Below are 21,487 nucleotides of genomic sequence, written 5' to 3' on the forward strand. Positions count from 1 at the left end.
TATTGGTGGAGATTTTAATTGCACCCTCCAACCCCAGCTCGACAGGAACAGTGCAGAGCCCCATCCTGCCCTCCACAACCCCCCTCACCAAATTTTTAAAACGAATGAATTCCACAGATATATGGCGGTTACAGCACCCATCAATCAGGCAATACACATGGTGTCGATGCATTCGGAATAATATTGTACTTGCTTGCTTGGACACCGGTGTGTACCCTGGTTAGAATAGGTACACCGTATCCCTGTGTGTCGTAAGAGGTGACAAAGAGGGTTGGTGTCAGGAAGGGCATCCGGCCATAAAAACATTGCCTCAAAAAGAGAACCATGACAATTTCAACTACATATGGGCAGGGTACAGCTCGAAGTGGAGATCGGTCTCTGAGGTTTGGGACATGGAATGTAGGGACAATGACAGGGAGATCAGGAGAAGTGGTGGAAGTATTGGTCAGAAGAAGAGTGGACATATGTTGTGTGCAAGAGACGAGATGGAAGGGAAGTGGTGTGAGAATGGTGAAGGGTAGGCAGGGACAGAAATACAAGTTTGTGTGGCAAGGGTGCCTGGAGGGTGTGAATGGTGTTGGTGTCCTGTTTTCTGAGGAGTTTGTAGACAGTGTGGTGAGTGTGACTAGAGTGAGTGATAGGTTGATGATGGTGAAAATGATGATTGGAATGCTCTTGGTGAACGTCATCTCGGGATATGCTCCGCAGGTTGGTCGGAGCGATGAAGAGAAGGACAAGTTCTGGTGTGCGATAGAGAAGCTGATGGAAAACGTGAAAGATGAGGAAGTTGTTGTGGTAGGAGGAGACCTAAATGGACATGTGGGAAGGAGTATGGATGGTTTTGAGGGAGTTCATGGGGGTTATGGATATGGTGTGAGAAATGGAGAAGGTGAAAGGATTTTGGAGTTTGCTGGTGGAGCTGATTTGTTGATTTGTAATACTCAGTTCCAGAAAGGGGATAATAAGCTTGTTACATACACGTCAGGTGGGTCGACGACAACCGTTGACTACCTGATGGTTTCACAGCACCACTTGGTTGTCTGCGACATAAAGGTGAAAGGTGCGAGGAGAGCTCGGCGGGTGAAGTACCAACCGAGAATGAAGGTGTGGAGGTTGAAAGAGGTGACAGTAAGGGAGGCATTAAAAGAGAGGCTGAGTAGGGTAGAGGATGATGTGGTTGAGCTTGAACGTGGTTGGATGTCAATGAAAGATAGTATGTTGGGAGCCGTTGGTGAGGTTTGTGGATGGACAAAAGGACCACCGAGGCATTCGGAAACATGGTGGTGGGATGATGAAGTTGGAAAGAGGATTGACGAGAAGAGGAAGAAGTTCAAGGAGTGGCAGAAGGCGAAGGGTACGGGAGCAGAAAAAGCAGAGCATGAAAGTTATAAGGCAGCCAAGAAGGCTGCAAAGAAAGAGGTAGCAAAGGCGTAGGAGGCATGTAGGAAAATGTTCGGAGAACGCTTGGATTCGGAAGAGGGTCAGAGAGCGGTATTCTGGATTGCAAAGCAGATAGCGAAAGAGAGGTGTGATGTGATGGGGGTTAGTTGCTTGAAGGATGAAGTGGGACAAATCGTAGTGGACCCAGATGGAAATAAAGGAAGATGGAAAAGATATATGGAAATGCTGTTGAATACATAGAATGAATGGGATGGCAACATAGAGAGTAACCCAGTTTTAGGACTGCCAGAGAAGGTAACTGAGAAGGAAGTTGAGGAAGCGATAAAAGCAATGAAGGGTAGAAAAGCGGGAGGGCCGACGGGAGTTGTGGGAGATATTTTGAAGGCAGCAGGAAGTTGGGGTGTGAAGAGAATGACAGAGATCTGTAATCTGGTGGTGAAAGAAGGCCGCATTCCAGTGGATTGGGAACTGAGTACCCTCGTCCCTCTATACAAGGGGAAAGGTGACCCTCTGGAGTGTGGCTCGTACCGAGCGATAAAGTTATTGGAGCATGGAATGAAGGTATTGGAAAGGGTGTTGGAGAGGAGGATAAGGAAGAAGGTGAAGATCGACGAAATGCAGTTTGGATTTATGCCAGGAAGAGGAACGACAGACGCGCTCTTTATTGTGAGGCAGTTGCAGGAGAAGTACATGGAGAAGAGGAAGAAGTTGTTTCTTGGGTTTGTTGATCTGGAGAAAGCATTGGATCAGGTTCCACGCGATGTATTGACATAGGCATTGAGGAAGTTAGAAGTGGAGGAATGGTTGATCAGAGTAGTGATGGCAATGTACAAAAGAGCTGTAAGGACGAAGGACGGGAACAGTGGTGAGTTTGAGGTGAAGGTGGGAGTGCATCAGGGGTCGGTACTATTTGTAGCTGTGATGGAGGTGCTGGCTCAGAACGTAAAGGAGGGTTTACCGTGGGAGTTGTTGTATGCAGATGATCTGGTGTTGATTGCGGAAAGTATGGATGGACTGAAGGAAAAGATGAACAAGTGGAAGGAATGTATGGAGGCAAAAGGTCTGAAGGTGAATATAGAAAAGACGAAGGTGATGGCAGGTGGTAAAGCATGTGGTGAGGTGGAAAGAACTGGGAAGTGGCCATGTGCTGTGTGCAGGCAGGGTGTCGGAGTGAACTCCATTCAATGTACAATGTGCGCTGAGTGTGTTCATCAAAAATGTGGCGGTCTGAGAGGGTCATTAACCAGTGTGGCAGCTACATTCAAATGTAAGGTGTGCACAGAGGGAGCTGCAGATGGAGGAAATGTTGAGTTGGATCTTGGAGACGGCGTGAAGCTGGAAGGTGTGAAAACATTTTGCTACCTCGGTGACATGCTGAATGGAGAAGGTGGATCAGACTCGGCAACGGTTGCTCGAGTGAGATGTGCATGGAAGAGGTTTTGGGAACTGAGTGGCGTGCTGATGAGGAGGGGAGTGTCGTTGAAGCTGAAGGGAAAGGTGTATGCTGCATGTGTGAGAAGTGTTATGATTTATGGGAGCAAGACATGGGACATGAATGTAGGGCAGCAACGAAGGCTGGAAAGAGTGGAAATGCGAATGGTTCAATGGATGTGTGGAGTGTCGTTGAGAGACACAACAACAACAACAAAATGCATTTTAAGGCCATTTTCCCTGCTAGAGCGGGGGTTAGCCTTCGTTGAGAGAGAGGAAGACAAATGATGAATTGCGAAAGATGATGGGAATAGAGCCTGTGATTGATGCTGTGAAGAGGAACAGGTTGAGATGGTTTGGTCGGTCATGTGTTGAGGAAGGATGAAAGTGACTGGTTGAGAAGAGTGATGGAAATGAATGTAGAAGTAAGTAGAGGACGGGGACCGAGAAAGACTTGGCTAAAGATGGTGGAAGAAGAAATGCGGGCAATGCGGGCAAATGCGGTTTTCAATCCTGACAAATCTCACACTCTTACAATGTCTCTCCGACAAGACCGACTGGAGAACCCTCCCATCCACTTTCTGAATTATCCTCTCCAAGAAGTTCTGTCACTCAAGCTTTTCGGTCTCACTGTCTGCCATGATCTTTCCTGGGAAAACCATATTTCAAATCTGGCCTCCAAAGCCAGTCGCCGACTGGGCATCCTCCGTCGTGCGAAGTCCTTCCTCGGCACACCTGAGCTCCTCACCACATACAAGGCTTTCATCCGCAGCTCAATGGAATACTGCTCTCTGCTCTGGGCTGGTGCTCCTGCCTCACACCTAGCTCGTCTTCACGCTGTTGAAACCAAAGCGTTCAGAATCATTGGAATCTCCCGCGATGAAGCTAACTCCAAGGGCCTTTCACGCACTCACCGCAGGCAGGTTGGTGGTCTTTCCGTCTTCTACCGACTCCTCTCCTGCCTTGCCCCCCCCCCCCCCCAGCTCTCTCTGGGCTCTGTCCCCCAAATATTCCTACAGGTCGCACAAGATTTGCCTGCAACCCTCTTATGGTTAAACTGTCAAAATCAAGACTCTCTGCTCACCTTCACTCCTTCATTCCTCTTTTCTCCCGCCTCTGGAACAAACTCCCTCACTCTCTTCAATCCCACTCCTCCCTCCAGGTCTTTAAAACAGCTGTTCACCACCATCTCTTATCTTCCCCCATCCAAAACCTTGATCTTTTCTACCCCTGCTAATTTCATCCCATGCTAATTTCATCCCAAATCCACTTTTTTGAAATACCAACTTCTTTCCTGGAAATCCTTGGTATCCTTGTGTTTTATACTTCTCCCACCCCCCCCCCCCCCATTCCCACGCCTCCTCCCCCCAAGTTCTCTCCCTCCCACACATCTCCAGATGTCCCTGCTCTCAAATGTTGTGTTTGTGTGCCTCCCCTTCTCTCCCCATCTTGTCTACCACACCCTCTTTTTATATATTTTGTTTGTCTGTTTGATTTTTTTGTGTGATAAATGTTAGCTCTTTCACGAGCCTCGATTCTGTATACAAAAAAAAAAGAAAAAAAAAAGGGGGGGGGGTTGGGGGTGGGTTAACAAGGAGATATGCAGAAAATATGGCAAAATGGAGAAGATTGTCATGGGGACCGCAAGGCTGACCCCCACTCCAGCAGGGAAAATGGCCTTAAAATGCATGTTGTTGTTTGTCTTGCTTGGACAAGTTTTATGTTGACCCTCCACTTGAACGCCTTGTCCTGTCATCCCAAATTTTCCCAACAGGGTTCTCAGGTCACAGCGCAACATTTCTCAATTTCTGTCCCTTGCCCGAAACACAAGAGTGCTTTTTGGAAATTTAATAATAATTAATCTGCTTGGTAATAGTACCTTTAAGGATATTTTTTCCTGAAATTTGGAATGTCCTGGTTGCCTCCCAAGGGAATTTCCCAAACCTCAGACAATGGTGGGATAATGCCAAAATGCACATCAACTTTTCTGTCAGCAGTATAATGCGTATGGTGTTAAAGACGAAAAAAACCCATAACCTTACTTGAAGACGAAATCCTAAAATTACAGGAACAGCTCCATGGAACCACTGGTGTAAGCTACCAGGAAATGAGGCAGCAAATTCACGGAAAAGCATCCTTGCTGAATTCCATATCTGAAAGGCGAGCACAAAATGCTTTTTACTCCTGAAGATGAGATACATACATGACCTTGATGCCCCAACCAAATTCTTCTTCAGCCTTAAAAGGAGGGCTTCTTCTTCAATGATAACATGCTTGCTGCATGATGGGGAACTCCTTTGTGAAGATGGCACAATCAGGGAATGTGCCCGGAATCATTTTAAGCAACGGTTTATGCGGCATGACATTAACCATGAAGCAAGATCTGAACTTATTTTTAATCTTCGAACATTGACGGAGGGCCAGAAGCAACAGTTGGAGGCTCCTCTTAATTTACCTGAGCTCACCGCTGCCTTGAAGGCCTTGGAACCTGATAAATCCCCTGAACGTGATGGGCTGATAAGCAAATTTTTCCAGTGTTTTTTGGATGCCATTGGACCTCACCTACTAAAGGTCTTGAATGAATGTTTAGTGGACGGACAACTGCCGTGAAGTTACCGTAGAGCAGTCGCCACTTTAGTTCCTAAGAAAGGAGACACTCAACTTACAGAGAATTGGCGTCCTATTTCTGTTTTATGTACGGATTATAAAATTTTAGCCAAAGCCTTGTCCAATCGCATGAAACCTTTTATGAATGTACTAATAGGGGAACATCAATCCTTTTGTATCCCTTGATGTACTATTTTAAATAATGTCTTTCTTATCCGTGATACCATTCGATTTTGTAACAATTTTAACAAGAATGTTGGTCTGTTTTTTATTGACCAAGGAAAAGACTTTGATTGTATTGACCACATGTACCTTTTTAGAGTTTTGGAGAATTTCGGTTTTGGGCCTATTTTTATCTCTTATGTTAAGCTTTTGTATTGTAATATATCCAGTGTTCTTAAAATTAATCAAGTATTGTGTAGCCCCATTGCTGTGCATCGGGGAGTATTGCAAGGTTGCCCGCTATCTGGACGTTTATACTCTTGCTATCGAACCTCTTCTGCTCCAATTACGTATGTACATTTCTGGCTTCACTGGATCAATTCTTACCACACCGCTAAAAGTCTCTGCTTATGCAGATGATGTTTGTATTTTTGTAGAAAATAATGCTGATGTCACTATGGTGGCTCAGGCATTAAAAACATATTGTCAGGCTTGTTCAGGCCAGGTGAATTGGAAGAAGAGTGAAGCCCTTTGGGTCGGACCTGGAGCTTGCCCGCCAATTGTCCTGCCAGGAGGTATGAACTGGCAGCAAAATGTCATCAAATACCTTGGTATTTTCCTCGGAGACAACACCTTTGAGCAGCAGAACTGGATAGGATTGCCGGACAAAGTAATGGCAAAACTATCCCGTTGGAAAGGACTTCTTTTTCAACTTTCCTACCACGGAAAAAATCTTGTCATCAACAATCTCGTCACCTCTATGCTATGGCATAAAATGATATGCCTTCAACCGCCTGGGAACTTTCTTATCACACTCCAAAAGAGCATTGTTGATTTCTTCTGGAGTGGGAAACACTGGCTTCAACCCGCCGTGGCATACTTACCACTTACTGAAGGTGGCCAAGGTCTCGTTGACATCCATAGTGGGATTATGGTCTTCCGTCCGGCTTCATATCGTCCGTCGACTTTTATATGGGGATGAAGCCCTACTCTGGAGGCCTCTGGCTAACTGCATATTGCAGCTTGCATGCAAGCTGGGCTACTGCCGATAACTTTTCTTGATGAACCCTCATCAAATCGATTTATCCTTGCTGCCCACCTTTTACCGAGGGGTGATGAACGCCTGGCAAGCCCTGTCCTTTTCCTGTGAAATGGCAACATACAACATGGAAATGTTTTTGAATGAACCCCTATGCTACAGCCCCTTTCTGGAAAACAGTTTAAATAATAGAGGAATCGTTCAACGTTTTATTGATGCCAGGCTGCTGCGAGTAAAAGACCTCGTGACAGAGTCTGGGAGCTGCTGGTTGAGTGCTGCTGCTCTGGCGCAAAAAACTGGAATAGGATCTGTCAGGATCATCTCGTGGTTCCTTCATGGGATACTCACAACATATCATAGTACCTGCGAGGAACTTGGACCTTCCCCCGAGGAAACAACAGGTGACTTCCCTAAACTCCATGTCTTCAGCCTGCCACTTAATCTGTCCCCTGGCCTGAACAGCCCTGATGATACTGCATTATCCCTCCCTTCCTTTCCAAAGAAAACTTTGTACAACGCGTACGTTAAAATTTTATATGCAAAAACATTTTCTGAGCACCCGAGGCTTCGATGGTGGGATTTTATACCCCCAACTGTCCCAATTGGCGAAGTTTTTATCTCTTGCCTACTCCAAAGAATGTTGGAGGTATTCAATGGAAGCTTGTACTCTGGATTTTACCTTGTAATGTTTTATTGAATCGTTTTTCTAATGCTAATTCTAATATTTGCTCTTTCTGTGCATCCGTTGAAACTTTTCCACATATATACCTTGAATGTGGACGATTGCAACCTTTTTTTACCTTTCTCCAGGAACGTTTTGTGAAACTTGGTTCTTTCTTTAATTACAATGTTTTTATTTAGGGTGTTTTAGGACCGTCTTCCCTTAGGAATGTGGTTTTAATGAACTTTTTAATTGGTCAGGCCAAGTTTGCAATATACAAGTCCAGGAAGAAAAAAATGGGAAACGTTTCTGGTTCTTCACATGATGTATTGCTCACCTTTTAAGGCTCTTGTAAGTGGAAGGTTAAAACTAGGGTACTGTTTTTTAAAAATGAACAAGAATTTAACATTGTTTAAAGAAAAATGGTTTTTTAATGATGCCATATGTAAACTTGATGATTACTTGTTAATAATTTCTCTTTGAGACCATTTTAGTTATTGTGTTTTTTCTCTGTGACTGAACATAACCGGTCTTTTTCACTTTTGTAATAAAAGGAAGGAACAGTCTCTCTCTGCATCTCCCTGGCCATCTTCTTTTTTTTTTTTTTTTGTATACAAGATCGAGGCTCGTGTAAGAGCTAAGATCTTTCTCTCGGTATCCTCCTCTCTCCATCTTTCTCTCTGCATCATTCTCTCTCTGCATCTCTCTCTCTCTCTCTGCATCTTTCTCTCTCTCTCTGCATCTTTCTCTCTCTCTCTTCTTCTCCCTCTCACTATGCATCTTTCTCTTTCTCTCTCTGCATCTTTCTCTCTCTCTGCATCTTTCTCTCTCTCTCTGCATCTTTCTCTCTCTCTCTCTCTCTCTCTCTCTCTCTCTCTCTCTCTCTCTCTATCTCTATCTCTATCTCTATCTCTATCTCTATCTCTCTCACTGCATCTTTCTCTATCTCACTGCATCTTTCTCTATCTCACTACATCTTTCTCTATCTCACTGCATCTTTCTCTCGCTCTCTCTCACTGTATCTTTCTCTATCTCACTGCATCTTTCTCTATCTCACTGCATCTTTCTCTATCTCACTGCATCTTTCTCTATCTCACTACATCTTTCTCTATCTCACTGCATCTTTCTCTCTCTCTCTCTCTCCCTGTACCTTTCTCTATCTCACTGCATCTTTCTCTATCTCACTGCATCTTTCTCTATCTCACTGCATCTTTCTCTATCTCACTGCATCTTTCTCTATCTCACTGCATCTTTCTCTATCTCACTGCATCTTTCTCTATCTCACTGCATCTTTCTCTATCTCACTGCATCTTTCTCTATCTCACTGCATCTTTCTCTATCTCACTGCATCTTTCTCTATCTCACTGCATCTTTCTCTCTCTCTCTCTATCTCACTACATCTTTCTCTATCTCACTGCATCTTTCTCTCGCTCTCTCTCCCTGTATCTTTCTCTATCTCACTACATCTTTCTCGATCTCACTGCATCTTTCTCTATCTCACTGCATCTTTCTCTATCTCACTGCATCTTTCTCTATCTCACTGCATCTTTCTCTATCTCACTGCATCTTTCTCTATCTCACTGCATCTTTCTCTATCTCACTGCATCTTTCTCTATCTCACTGCATCTTTCTCTATCTCACTGCATCTTTCTCTCTCTCTCTCTATCTCACTACATCTTTCTCTATCTCACTGCATCTTTCTCTCGCTCTCTCTCCCTGTATCTTTCTCTATCTCACTACATCTTTCTCGATCTCACTACATCTTTCTCTATCTCACTGCATCTTTCTCTCGCTCTCTCTCCCTGTATCTTTCTCTATCTCACTGCATCTTTCTCTTTCTCTCTCTGCATCTTTCTCTATCTCACTACATCTTTCTCGATCTCACTGCATCTTTCTCTTTCTCTCTCTGCATCTTTCTCTCTCTCTCTGCATCTTTCTCTCTCTCTCTGCATCTTTCTCTCTCTCTCTGCACCTTTCTCTCTCTCTCTCTCTCTCTCTCTCTCTCTCTCTCTCTCTCTCTCTCTCTCTCTCTCTCTCTATCTCTATCTCTATCTCTATCTCTATCTCTATCTCTATCTCTATCTCTATCTCTCACTGCATCATTCTCTATCTTACTGCATCTTTCTCTATCTCACTACATCTTTCTCTATCTCACTGCATCTTTCTCTCGCTCTCTCTCCCTGTATCTTTCTCTATCTCACTGCATCTTTCTCTATCTCACTGCATCTTTCTCTATCTCACTGCATCTTTCTCTATCTCACTGCATCTTTCTCTATCTCACTGCATCTTTCTCTATCTCACTGCATCTTTCTCTATCTCACTGCATCTTTCTCTGTCTCACTGCATCTTTCTCTATCTCACTGCATCTTTCTCTATCTCACTGCATCTTTCTCTATCTCACTGCATCTTTCTCTATCTCACTGCATCTTTCTCTATCTCACTGCATCTTTCTCTATCTCACTGCATCTTTCTCTATCTCACTGCATCTTTCTCTCTCTCTCTCTCTCTCTCTCTCTCTCTCTCTCTCTCTCTCTCTCTCTCTCTCTCTCTCCCTGTATCTTTCTCTATCTCTCTGCATCTTTCTCTATCTCACTACATCTTTCTCTATCTCACTGCATCTTTCTCTCGCTCTCTCTCCCTGTATCTTTCTCTATCTCACTGCATCTTTCTCTATCTCACTGCATCTTTCTCTATCTCACTGCATCTTTCTCTATCTCACTGCATCTTTCTCTATCTCACTGCATCTTTCTCTATCTCACTACATCTTTCTCTATCTCACTGCATCTTTCTCTCGCTCTCTCTCCCTGTATCTTTCTCTATCTCACTGCATCTTTCTCTATCTCACTGCATCTTTCTCTATCTCACTGCATCTTTCTCTATCTCACTGCATCTTTCTCTATCTCACTGCATCTTTCTCTATCTCACTACATCTTTCTCTATCTCACTGCATCTTTCTCTCTCTCTCTCTCACTCTCTCTCTCTCTCTCTCTCTCTCTCTCTCTCTCTCTCTCTCTCCCTGTATCTTTCTCTATCTCTCTGCATCTTTCTCTATCTCTATCTGCATCTTTCTCTCTCTCTCTCTGCATCTTTCTCTCTCTCTCTGCAGCTTTCTCTCTCTCTCTGCAGCTTTCTCTATCTCACTGCATCTTTCTCTATCTCACTGCATCTATCTCTATCTCTATCTCACTGCATCTTTCTCTCTCTCTCTCTCACTCTCTCTCTCTCTCTCTCTCTCTCTCTCTCTCTCTCTCTCTCTCTCTCTCTCTCCCTGTATCTTTCTCTATCTCTCTGCATCTTTCTCTATCTCTATCTGCATCTTTCTCTCTCTCTCTCTGCATCTTTCTCTCTCTCTCTGCAGCTTTCTCTCTCTCTCTGCAGCTTTCTCTCTCTCTCTGCAGCTTTCTCTATCTCACTGCATCTTTCTCTATCTCACTGCATCTTTCTCTATCTCACTGCATCTATCTCTATCTCTATCTCACTGCATCTTTCTCTATCTCACTGCATCTTTCTCTATCTCACTGCATCTTTCTCTATCTCACTGCATCTTTCTCTATCTCACTGCATCTTTCTCTATCTCACTGCATCTTTCTCTATCTCACTGCATCTTTCTCTATCTCACTGCATCTTTCTCTATCTCACTGCATCTTTCTCTATCTCACTGCATCTTTCTCTATCTCACTGCATCTTTCTCTATCTCACTGCATCTCTCTCTCTCTGCATCTTTCTCTATCTCACTGCATCTTTCTCTATCTCACTGCATCTTTCTCTATCTCACTGCATCTTTCTCTATCTCACTGCATCTTTCTCTATCTCACTGCATCTTTCTCTATCTCACTGCATCTTTCTCTATCTCACTGCATCTTTCTCTATCTCACTGCATCTTTCTCTATCTCACTGCATCTTTCTCTATATCACTGCATCTTTCTCTATCTCACTGCATCTTTCTCTATCTCACTGCATCTTTCTCTCTCTCCCTGTATCTTTCTCTATCTCTCTGCATCTTTCTCTATCTCTATCTGCATCTTTCTCTCTCTCTCTCTGCATCTTTCTCTCTCTCTCTGCAGCTTTCTCTCTCTCTCTGCAGCTTTCTCTCTCTCTCTGCAGCTTTCTCTATCTCACTGCATCTTTCTCTATCTCACTGCATCTATCTCTATCTCTATCTCACTGCATCTTTCTCTATCTCACTGCATCTTTCTCTATCTCACTGCATCTTTCTCTATCTCACTGCATATTTCTCTATCTCTATCTGCATCTTTCTCTCTCTCTCTGCATCTTTATCTCTCTCTCTGCATCTTTCTCTCTCTCTCTGCATCTTTCTCTATCTCACTGCATCTTTCTCTATCTCACTGCATCTATCTCTATCTCACTGCATCTATCTCTATCTCACTGCATCTCTCTCTCTCTGCATCTCTCTCTCTCACTGCATCTTTCTCTCTCTCACTGCATCTTTCTCTATCTCACTGCATCTTTCTCTATCTCTCTCTGCATCTTTCTCTCTCTCTCTGCATCTTTCTCTATCTCACTGCATCTTTCTCTATCTCACTGCATCTTTCTCTATCTCACTGCATCTTTCTCTATCTCACTGCATCTTTCTCTATCTCACTGCATCTTTCTCTATCTCACTGCAAATTTTCTGTGCGGAATTGCTAAACTCGCAATATATAAAATTAGAAAGATCAAATTGAGTGGCAGAGATGAAAATGTGCTGTTTTGCTTCAAAGGAATAGTGTCGGCCCGGATAAGTTTCGGCAGTGTGAACGACGATTGTTTTACAGATGAGGTGTTGAGTTTGTTTTTGTAAATTATACTTACGCTCAATGTCCACATATACATGTATATACATTCTTTTTGCTTGTACAACTTTCTTTTTCTTGTAAAAATTTTGCGGTGTTCTTCCATGTGTGTTTTGATACTTTTATAATAAAAGCACATAAAAGTCAAAAAAAAAAAAAAAAAAAAAAAAAAAACGTCTCTGCATCTTTCTCTCTCTCTCTGCATCTTTCTCTCTCTCTGTCTGCATCTTTCTCTCTCTCTCTCTCTGCATCTTTCTCTCTCTCTCTCTGCATCTTTCTCTCTCTGCATCTTTCTCTCTCTGCATCTTTCTCTCTCTCTCTGCATCTTTCTCTCTCTCTCTGCATCTTTCTCTCTCTCTCTGCATCTTTCTCTCTCTCTCTGCATCTTTCTCTCTCTCTCTCTCTGCATCTTTCTCTCTCTCTCTCTGCATCTTTCTCTCTCTCTCTCTCTCTCTGCATCTTTCTCTCTCTCTCTCTCTCTCTGCATCTTTCTCTCTCTCTCTCTCTCTCTGCATCTTTCTCTCTCTCTCTCTCTCTCTCTGCATCTTTCTCTCTCTCTCTCTCTCTCTCTGCATCTTTCTCTCTCTCTCTCTGCATCTTTCTCTCTCTCTCTCTGCATCTTTCTCTCTCTCTCTCTGCATCTTTCTCTCTCTCTCTCTGCATCTTTCTCTCTCTCTCTCTGCATCTTTCTCTCTCTCTCTCTGCATCTTTCTCTCTCTCTCTGCATCTCTCTCTCTCTGCATCTCTCTCTCTGCATCTCTCTCTCTCTGCATCTCTCTCTCTGCATCTCTCTCTCTGCATCTCTCTCTGCATCTCTCTCTCTCTGCATCTCTCTCTGCATCTCTCTCTGCATCTCTCTCTCTCTCTGCATCTCTCTCTCTGCATCTCTCTCTCTCTCTCTCTGCATCTCTCTCTCTCTCTCTCTGCATCTTTCTCTCACTCTCTCTCTGCATCTTTCTCTCACTCTCTCTCTGCATCTTTCTCTCTCTGTCTGCATCTTTCTCTCTCTCTCTCTCTCTCTCTCTCTCTCTCTCTGCATCTTTCTCTCTCTCTCTCTCTCTCTCTCTCTCTCTCTGTCTCTCAGTCCTACTGTTGGACGTACAGGAGACCTAAATTGGAGACTGGTCCATCACGCCCTGGCCACACAGGTGTTAGTTCAGAAGTTTAACCCTGCTGTGTCTAATTTATGTCCTTTTTGTGGTGATGTTGAACATTTGTATCATGCGTTTATTGAGTGCAAGAGATTGTCATCTCTGTTTCTGTATCTGAGCCGAATCTTTTGTAAATTCAAAATTGTTTTTTCTGTTACAATCTTTGTTTACGGACTTGCATGTAATACCAGGAAAAACTCTGTGATTTTTCTTTTGAATTTTTTGCTTGGAATTGCTAAGCTTGCAATTTATAAAACCAGAAAAGCCAGATTAGGTAGTGGAAAAAATGAAAATGCACTTTTTTGTTTCATCGGGATGGTGTCAGCACGTATGAAGCTCGAACATGCTTATCATGTAAACATGGGGAACCTTCTTGTGTTTGAAGAGTTATGGGGCATGGGGGGTGTTTTGTGCAAATGCATTGGAAATGAGGTTGTGATTTGTATGTGAAGTGGAGTTGGAATACTTTGGTTTTATACTTTTATAATAAAAGGACACAAAAGTCAAGTCTCTCTCTCTCTCTCTCTCTCTCTCTGTCTCTGTCTCCTCTCTCTCCTCTCTCTCCTCTCTCTCCTCTCTCTCCTCTCTCTCTTTCTCTCTCTGCATCTTTCTCTCTCTGCATCTTTCTCTCTCTCTCTGCATCTTTCTCTCTCTCTCTGCATCTTTCTCTCTCTCCCTGTATCTTTCTCTCTCTCTCTGCATCTTTCTCTATCTCACTGCATCTTTCTCTCTCTCACTGCATCTTTCTCTATCTCACTGCATCTTTCTCTATCTCACTGCATCTTTCTCTCTCTCTCTGCATCTTTCTCTGTCTCACTGCATCTTTCTCTCTCTCTCTGCATCTTTCTCTGTCTCACTGCATCTTTCTCTCTCTCTCTGCATCTTTCTCTCTCTCTCTCTCTCTCTCTCTCTCTCTCTCTCTGCATCTTTCTCTCTCTCTCCCTGCATCTTTCTCTCTCTCTCTCTCTCTCTCTCTCTGCATCTTTCTCTCTCTCTCTCTGCACCTTTCGCTATCTCACTGCATCTTTCTCTCTCTCACTGCATCTTTCTCTATCTCACTGCATCTTTCTCTATCTCACTGCATCTTTCTCTATCTCACTGCATCTTTCTCTATCTCACTGCATCTTTCTCTATCTCACTGCATCTTTCTCTCTCTCACTGCATCTTTCTCTATCTCACTGCATCTTTCTCTATCTCACTGCATCTTTCTCTATCTCACTGCATCTTTCTCTATCTCACTGCATCTTTCTCTATCTCACTGCATCTTTCTCTATCTCACTGCAACTTTCTCTCTCTCACTGCATCTTTCTCTCTCTCTCCCTGTGTCTTTCTCTCTCTCCCTGTATCTTTCTCTCTCTCCCTGTATCTTTCTCTCTCTCACTGCATCTTTCTCTATCTCACTGCATCTTTCTCTATCTCACTGCATCTTTCTCTATCTCACTGCATCTTTCTCTATCTCACTGCATCTTTCTCTATCTCACTGCATCTTTCTCTATCTCACTGCATCTTTCTCTATCTCACTGCATCTTTCTCTATCTCACTACATCTTTCTCTATCTCACTGCATCTTTCTCTATCTCACTGCATCTTTCTCTCTCTCACTGCAACTTTCTCTCTTTCACTGCATCTTTCTCTCTCTCTCCCTGTGTCTTTCTCTCTCTCCCTGTATCTTTCTCTCTCTCTCTGCACCTTTCGCTATCTCACTGCATCTTTCTCTATCTCACTGCATCTTTCTCTATCTCACTGCATCTTTCTCTATCTCACTGCATCTTTCTCTATCTCACTGCATCTTTCTCTATCTCACTGCATCTTTCTCTATCTCACTGCATCTTTCTCTATCTCACTGCATCTTTCTCTATCTCACTGCATCTTTCTCTCTCTCACTGCAACTTTCTCTCTCTCACTGCAACTTTCTCTCTCTCACTGCATCTTTCTCTCTCTCTCTGCATCTCTCATATCTGAAGTGATTTTCTGAACTTTCATGTGATGTTGTACCTGTGCTCATTTTGGAAATACAAGAAGTAATCTGGTTGCCTGTTTGTTCATTATTTTGAAGATTCACTGTTTTGGTTTCCTTCATAGGTTGATGAGAATACCAGAAAAAACATGTTTAAACTTCGTTCCACCTGGGACACAATATTCACTTTGAAAAAGCTGTATGCACTGGATGTGCGAGTCCATACACTGGACCCCGCTTGGCCCGTGAAACCTCTCCCGGCCAACGTCCCGGCTGCCAGCATCCACGTTAATCCAAAGTTTTTAAATCCGCCGGTAAGCCTGGTTCGTGCAAACGCGTGTATGTGAGCAAAGGCATTTCGGGCCTGCGGTGCACGACTCTCACCTACGAGTGCAGTGCCAGCCCCTACGGAGTGAGCAAACCCACAGCTGATTTGTTGTTACTACCTTCGTTCAAATCTGTCCTTTTCGTATAACTGGAAACTTTGTTTGATCATGTGCACCTAGCGATCTGAGGACGAAGTTACTCGAAAGCCATTGCCCACGACAGATGGCATTGCTGACCAAATGCGGCAAGAACTTCTTGCGAAGAAGAAGCAGCTCTTGGAGTTGCAGCAGAAAAAGTTGGAGTTGGAGTTGGAGCAGACAAAAGCCCGCTTGGTGAGTTACCTAAAGTTGCAGCAAAGTGTTGTGCTTGGGTTTTATTTACTTTTTCCACGAGGCGCACATTGCTTCATTGCAAATGATGTACATCATCATTTCTCTTTATTTATTTGTTGGATATTAGTCCAGAGGAAATTTGAGTTAACCTTGCAGTGGAGGTCCCACATGGGATCTTTGCTGATTTTAAATGCGTCTACTTCACACTTTATAGGTATCACCTGGTGTTGGCCTAATGGTTAGGGCGGCGGGCTTGGGATCCTAAGGTCCTGAGTTTGAATCCCATTAAATTAATGCCGTGTGTGCTTTTGATAAAGCGTGGGTTGATAACGACATCGGCCTGTCATCCTTCCGAGGTCTGCAAAATGAGTACCAGATAACTGGTTATAGAGAGGCATTGCATCAATGGCAGACGTGCCCACAGAAAAATGATGCAACCAGCAGCCAGGTGGCTGCACACGAACCACCCACCACTTGACAGGTGTGTTGACATCAAAGCTGTCACTTGTTCAGCAAGAGGGCAAGATGCAAGCAGACAGCAACAATTCTCACGCTCGATGCTTCTTCCACCACAAAAAATTGCATTAATGGCGACTATAGCAAAGTTCATGTGATCAATTTGATTGTTGAGACGACATGAACGGTGAGAACAACTGAGAAGGACACAAGGACCATAAACTTGTCGTGATAGGCTGATCCATTCCCTATTGAAATCCATGAAAGTATTACATTCCACTGCGAAGACATGAGAAACACTCAATAGGATGCTGATGTCATCATACATCAGTTGCTGAGCATAGTGGAGGAGAATGGTGTGAACACTAATACCAGTGTCATTACCTCCACCACCAAAGGTGGATGGAGGTTATGTTTTCACCCCTGTCTTTGTTTGTTTGTTTCTTTGTTTGGGAACAAAATATCTCAAAAAGTTGTGGATGGGTTCGGACGATATTTGGCAGAGATGTAGCGTATGTCACAAGGACGAAATGATTAGATGATTCCGATATGAGAATTATTTAATTTTTGACAATTTTGATTTTTCCCCATTGAGCGATATGGCCAACCAGGCGGAGGCATGCTCTCTTCTGAGTGCCGTTCTAGTTTCAGATGACTCTGTCATGTTCATACTGTTGGTCCACTTATATCGGCAGAAAAAAAACCTCACGTGACCTGTAACAATGGAAGCCACACCCCAAAGCAGAAAAAGTATGACACCAAAACAACTGCAGACCTGCACAAGAACATTGGTGGCCAACTGGTAGCAGCAGGCACTTTATCAGGATACGGTACTGTCGCTGTTTTGGGGAATTGGAAAAGTGAAAGGGGTGAAAGTACTTCATGCTGGTCATCAACTATGAGAACTAGGGAACATCACAGCTCACTTGCTGATGTTGTACAAGTCTACTGTGTTCACAGCAGCATGTTATGGACACGTGCAAGCCTTGCATGTGAATGAACTGTGATACAAGATATGGAAATTGAAAACAGCAAAGGCTGATATCGTCTCTGTTCCAAAGCTGATGTCTGCCTCCCACCAATGAAACATTTTGACAGAATGTCATGCGGGCTCACTTGCAAGCCAGCATCTGGAAGCATGCTGCAGAAGTTACTCCACCAGACATACACCGTACGATGCATGGATGGACAATGGAGACAAAAAAAAAAAGTCCTTCCAACCTGTAATGGTTCCCCCAGACACGGCAGCTGCACCAAAAGCTATACTCAAAAGGATCAAATGCACTTGTGGGAACTGCAAGTCATCAAGGTGTTCATGTTCATCCTCCATGTTGACGTGCACAATGTTCTGTGATTTTGAATATGGATTAGATTGTTGCAATGAACGCACTAAAACAGTCATGGAAGACGAGGACTAACAATGAGAATAACAAGGATGGTCTGTGTGGTGTGGGTATGTGGTTGTTACGATGGGATGTTTATTGAAAAGTTGTGTTAATCAACTCGTCGTCCTTCCTGTTATATATCAGTAACAAGAAAGAGCAATCAGATTGCATACCCTCGCCAGGACGTGTTTTTAGTGATTTTTAAGGCTTTTGTGTTAAAACAAATATGGCGGCCGAACCACATGACCGATGACGTCATCATTCCCCCCCCCCCCCCCACCCCCCACCAATTTATCCCGAGATGACGCTCAAGAAATTTCATCTTGATCGGATGAAGTTTTGTACTTGTCGAATTATGACATAATGGAGGCACCTATGGCATCATCATTAACATATGTTATTCCCCACTGAGTTCTTTACAATGAGCCATCTCTCAATTTTTTTCTGGGCAGCACTTTTGGAGATATAGAAGTGCAAAGTTTTTCGGTTTTTCCAAGATTTTCGGCCTGTACCAAATGACGTATGACGTCAGAATTATCATTAAACAAGACCGAAAGTCTAACAGCGGTGCAGCCTTAGTACTCTACTCGCTGCAACCTACAGCTGTCCGTGTGTAAAAACACATGATAGGTTTGACCGCTTCGACGACATGTTCAGCCTGTACGGCATATAAATTAAAATGTTCGTCAGTGGAGTCCGCCGTCGTACGCGGTAATGACATCACCAACGTAAGGATTTAGCGTGACGGATGGACATAAAACTGCTGCTACTTTAATCTAAAGAAGATAATATATTTTAACCTCCAGTAACTTTGCAGTCATTATGAAGGGATTAGTGTTACTATTAGATTTACTTTAATCTTTAAATTTACTTCAATTGATTTATGCCACATATGAGGAAGAGAGAGTTGGGATGAGTGGATAGAAGTTGATCCAAGTTGTCAGACAGCGAAATGTAAATGGAGTCATCACTGTTTGGGGGACGGTGTTGGGCTAGCGGCTAGGGTGCCGGCTTAGGATCCTTGGATCCTCGGTTCGAATCCCGGTCGATCGCTGAATTAACGCCAGGGGGGTTGACTCAGCCTGTCATCCTTCCGAGGTCGGCAAATTGAGTACCAGTTCACTGGTAATTCCCTGCTTGTCGTTAAAGGCGGCAAAAAGGGTTGGCGTCAGGAAGGGCATCCGGCCGTAAAACATTGCTTCAAAAAGGGGACCGAAAAACAACAACAACCACGGTCCCCGAAAAAGGCCAACCCCCGCTTTGCGGGGAAAAATGGCCTCTAAAGGTGGTTTTTACTGTTTGGGGGACGGTACAGAACACATGTGAACAAAAGCTGGGAGCGGAGCAGAAGCCGTAGCCAGAGGTACTCCTTGGGGTGGGGTGGTGAGAGGGCAGTGCAAGGAGATAAAGATAACGCGGCTCAGGTCTATCATACCGGAGGAGGAAGTAACCAGGAAGAGATATTAAGGAATCAGAGACATCTTGAATGAGGAAAGTTCCTGTAAAGCAGATTAAGTCTGGTTTGTCAAAAGCAACCTGTATGGAGAGATCAATCAGGTTTGAGCGAAGGCCCCGGATGTTTGAGGTCCATACCGTTAATGAAGAGGGAGGGGGAGCATCAGGTACTGGATAGGAGAGGGGAGGTAGGGAGAGCTGTTGATAGTGTGTCGGAGATTGCAGAAGGGTTCGGAGAAAGAGATGGATGAGGAGGACAAATGGTTTGATGGTGATGGGAAGAAGCACAGTGAGGTGTTGGAGGAGGGGTGAAAGAGCAAAGTCGAAGGTTGGAGGAGGTGGAGGTATGTGATGGAAGGGAGAGGGAGTGGGGAGGCGGCAGCTTTGAGGAGGAGGGGGGAGAATTGGAGAAAAATAGTAGGGGGGGGGGAGGGGGGAGATTAGAAGGGGAGGGGTGGGGGGTGGGGATTAATGACTTATTTAATTAATTTTCTAAAAGTTACATCTTCGGATGAACACTAGTGGTTTAGGTATGCTATTAGCCAATTGATTAAGAAAATATTTTATGATCACTATTTATTGATTTTAATCATGCAGTTAATCATTCAATTATTGTACACCTTTCCCTCCCAGTGCAGTCTCTATGAGATGCACGGCGGTATTGCCGGGCTGGAGGATATTTAATTATTTGGCATGGGGGCGGTGTACTTTGAATATATCTATACTTGTATATTTTTATATTGCTTCGCAAATGTCGCGACTATATATATAATTTTGTATGCTCGTTCCGTGTCCTTTTAAAGGGTTTCTACTGTTGAAGGATAATAAATGTTTCCGTTCAAACTGCTGTGTGAATAAACCATACATTAGTGCTTCTTCCTCTTCTTCAAACTCACAAAGATGCTTTTAGAACCGGAAGATTTGTGATTAAACAAACGATTTTTTTATGGTGTCGATGTTTGGTTCCTGTGTTTACAGCGTTTGTCTCTGTATGTTTGTATGTCCGTCACATATTTATCCTACATATTGGGTGAGTTTTATCGTGGACAATTACGCTTCTGAAAGGTAGAATGTAATGCCATTTGGCTTTGCCAGTTATGTTTCTTTCAACACCCTTTCAGGAACGTTCATATATTAGGTCATATATTAGGTCATATATATATATATATATATATATATATATATATATATATATATATATATATATATATATATATATATATATATATATATATATATATATTGTTACAGACGTGGCTTGGATGTTATTTACCGAGCGGTTTTATGGTATGACCACGTCTGCACAAGTTACCCGATTGTGCCCGAACGTTGACTAATCGCGCTATGCTAGACCAATGAAGGAAAAAGAAGACACACGGCTGGAATTAATACGACACGACACCAGGGATACGGTTCTCAAAGGTTGTTATTACAATAATGCGGAAGGTTTAGATTACAGGGACAAGAGGGAAACATAGGAAGGTGGGCACTTAAACACACTTATATTAACCCCAACAGACGACAGATAAACGGGACAAGGCTCACTCACACGGGGTTTGATGGCAAAGAAAGCGGGTAGCGATCGCTCCAGGTGCACCTGGGCTCAGGGCAGGATCACGTACGGTCCAGTTTAAGAGATGCGGTGGAGGTATTGCAGCGCTCGAGGGGTGGCGACTTCTCTCTCCAAGCTGGGGGCGCATCTCTCGTCACATCCGGCGCGTGGCCGCGTATATCCGGCGGGGAGTGACACGCCCTCGGCTCGTTAGCTCCGCCTCGTGGAATCGGCACGTTGCTTCTCATTGGGTTCGTGCGGGGGGGGGTTACTGGCTCCGCCCCTGACGAGGAGCTGACAGCCAGCCCCTTCGGGGTAACGCCGTGGAGCGCATGGTCATGGCGGGTAACCGAGCCGGTGTGAGGACGCACACTCCCCGCCCCTCTGTTGTTGTAGTCGTAGTTGTAATTGTTGTTGTAGTTGTTGTTATTGTTGTTGTTTGGGGAAGAAGATGGGAGGAGGTATGGGAAAGGTCCTAAACTCACTACTGATGCCATATAATCACATTCTGGTGCAACGAAGAGTCATAATTAATGGAGACGAGGCCTTAACTGACATAGAATAAGAATAACTAGGAAGATGTCCGAAAGTTGTCTACGTGTGGTGCGGTGGACCTGGGCACGACATTTAATGGGGGAATAAGGGGAAGGTCGGCTCTACTGATTGTTATTTACATGCAATGGGACTAGGGAATGGGGGATCGGGGAAAGTTGGGGAGTATTGGAGAAAATAGGGGAATATTTACAAGCGGATATGGAGGCCAAATTCCATATTCGCAA

The 21,487-nt window shown here is 43.9% G+C and overlaps 1 protein-coding gene across 2 annotated transcripts in view; it reads left to right on the forward strand.

Moving 5' to 3' along the window:
* Positions 1–21,487, forward strand: part of PCF11 (PCF11 cleavage and polyadenylation factor subunit) — a 190,569-nt gene that overhangs the window by 10,099 nt on the left and 158,983 nt on the right. For both annotated transcript variants that reach the window (XM_068136301.2, XM_078768552.1), the window contains exons 3-4: positions 15,327–15,515; positions 15,708–15,860. In XM_068136301.2, the coding sequence (XP_067992402.2) occupies positions 15,327–15,515; positions 15,708–15,860 (342 nt within the window). The remainder of the gene's footprint in view (positions 1–15,326; positions 15,516–15,707; positions 15,861–21,487) is intronic.

Source organism: Myxine glutinosa, chromosome 14 (genome assembly GCF_964187855.1).
Source record: "Myxine glutinosa chromosome 14, kmMyxGlut1.1, whole genome shotgun sequence".
NCBI classification, from domain to species: Eukaryota; Metazoa; Chordata; class Myxini; order Myxiniformes; family Myxinidae; genus Myxine; species Myxine glutinosa.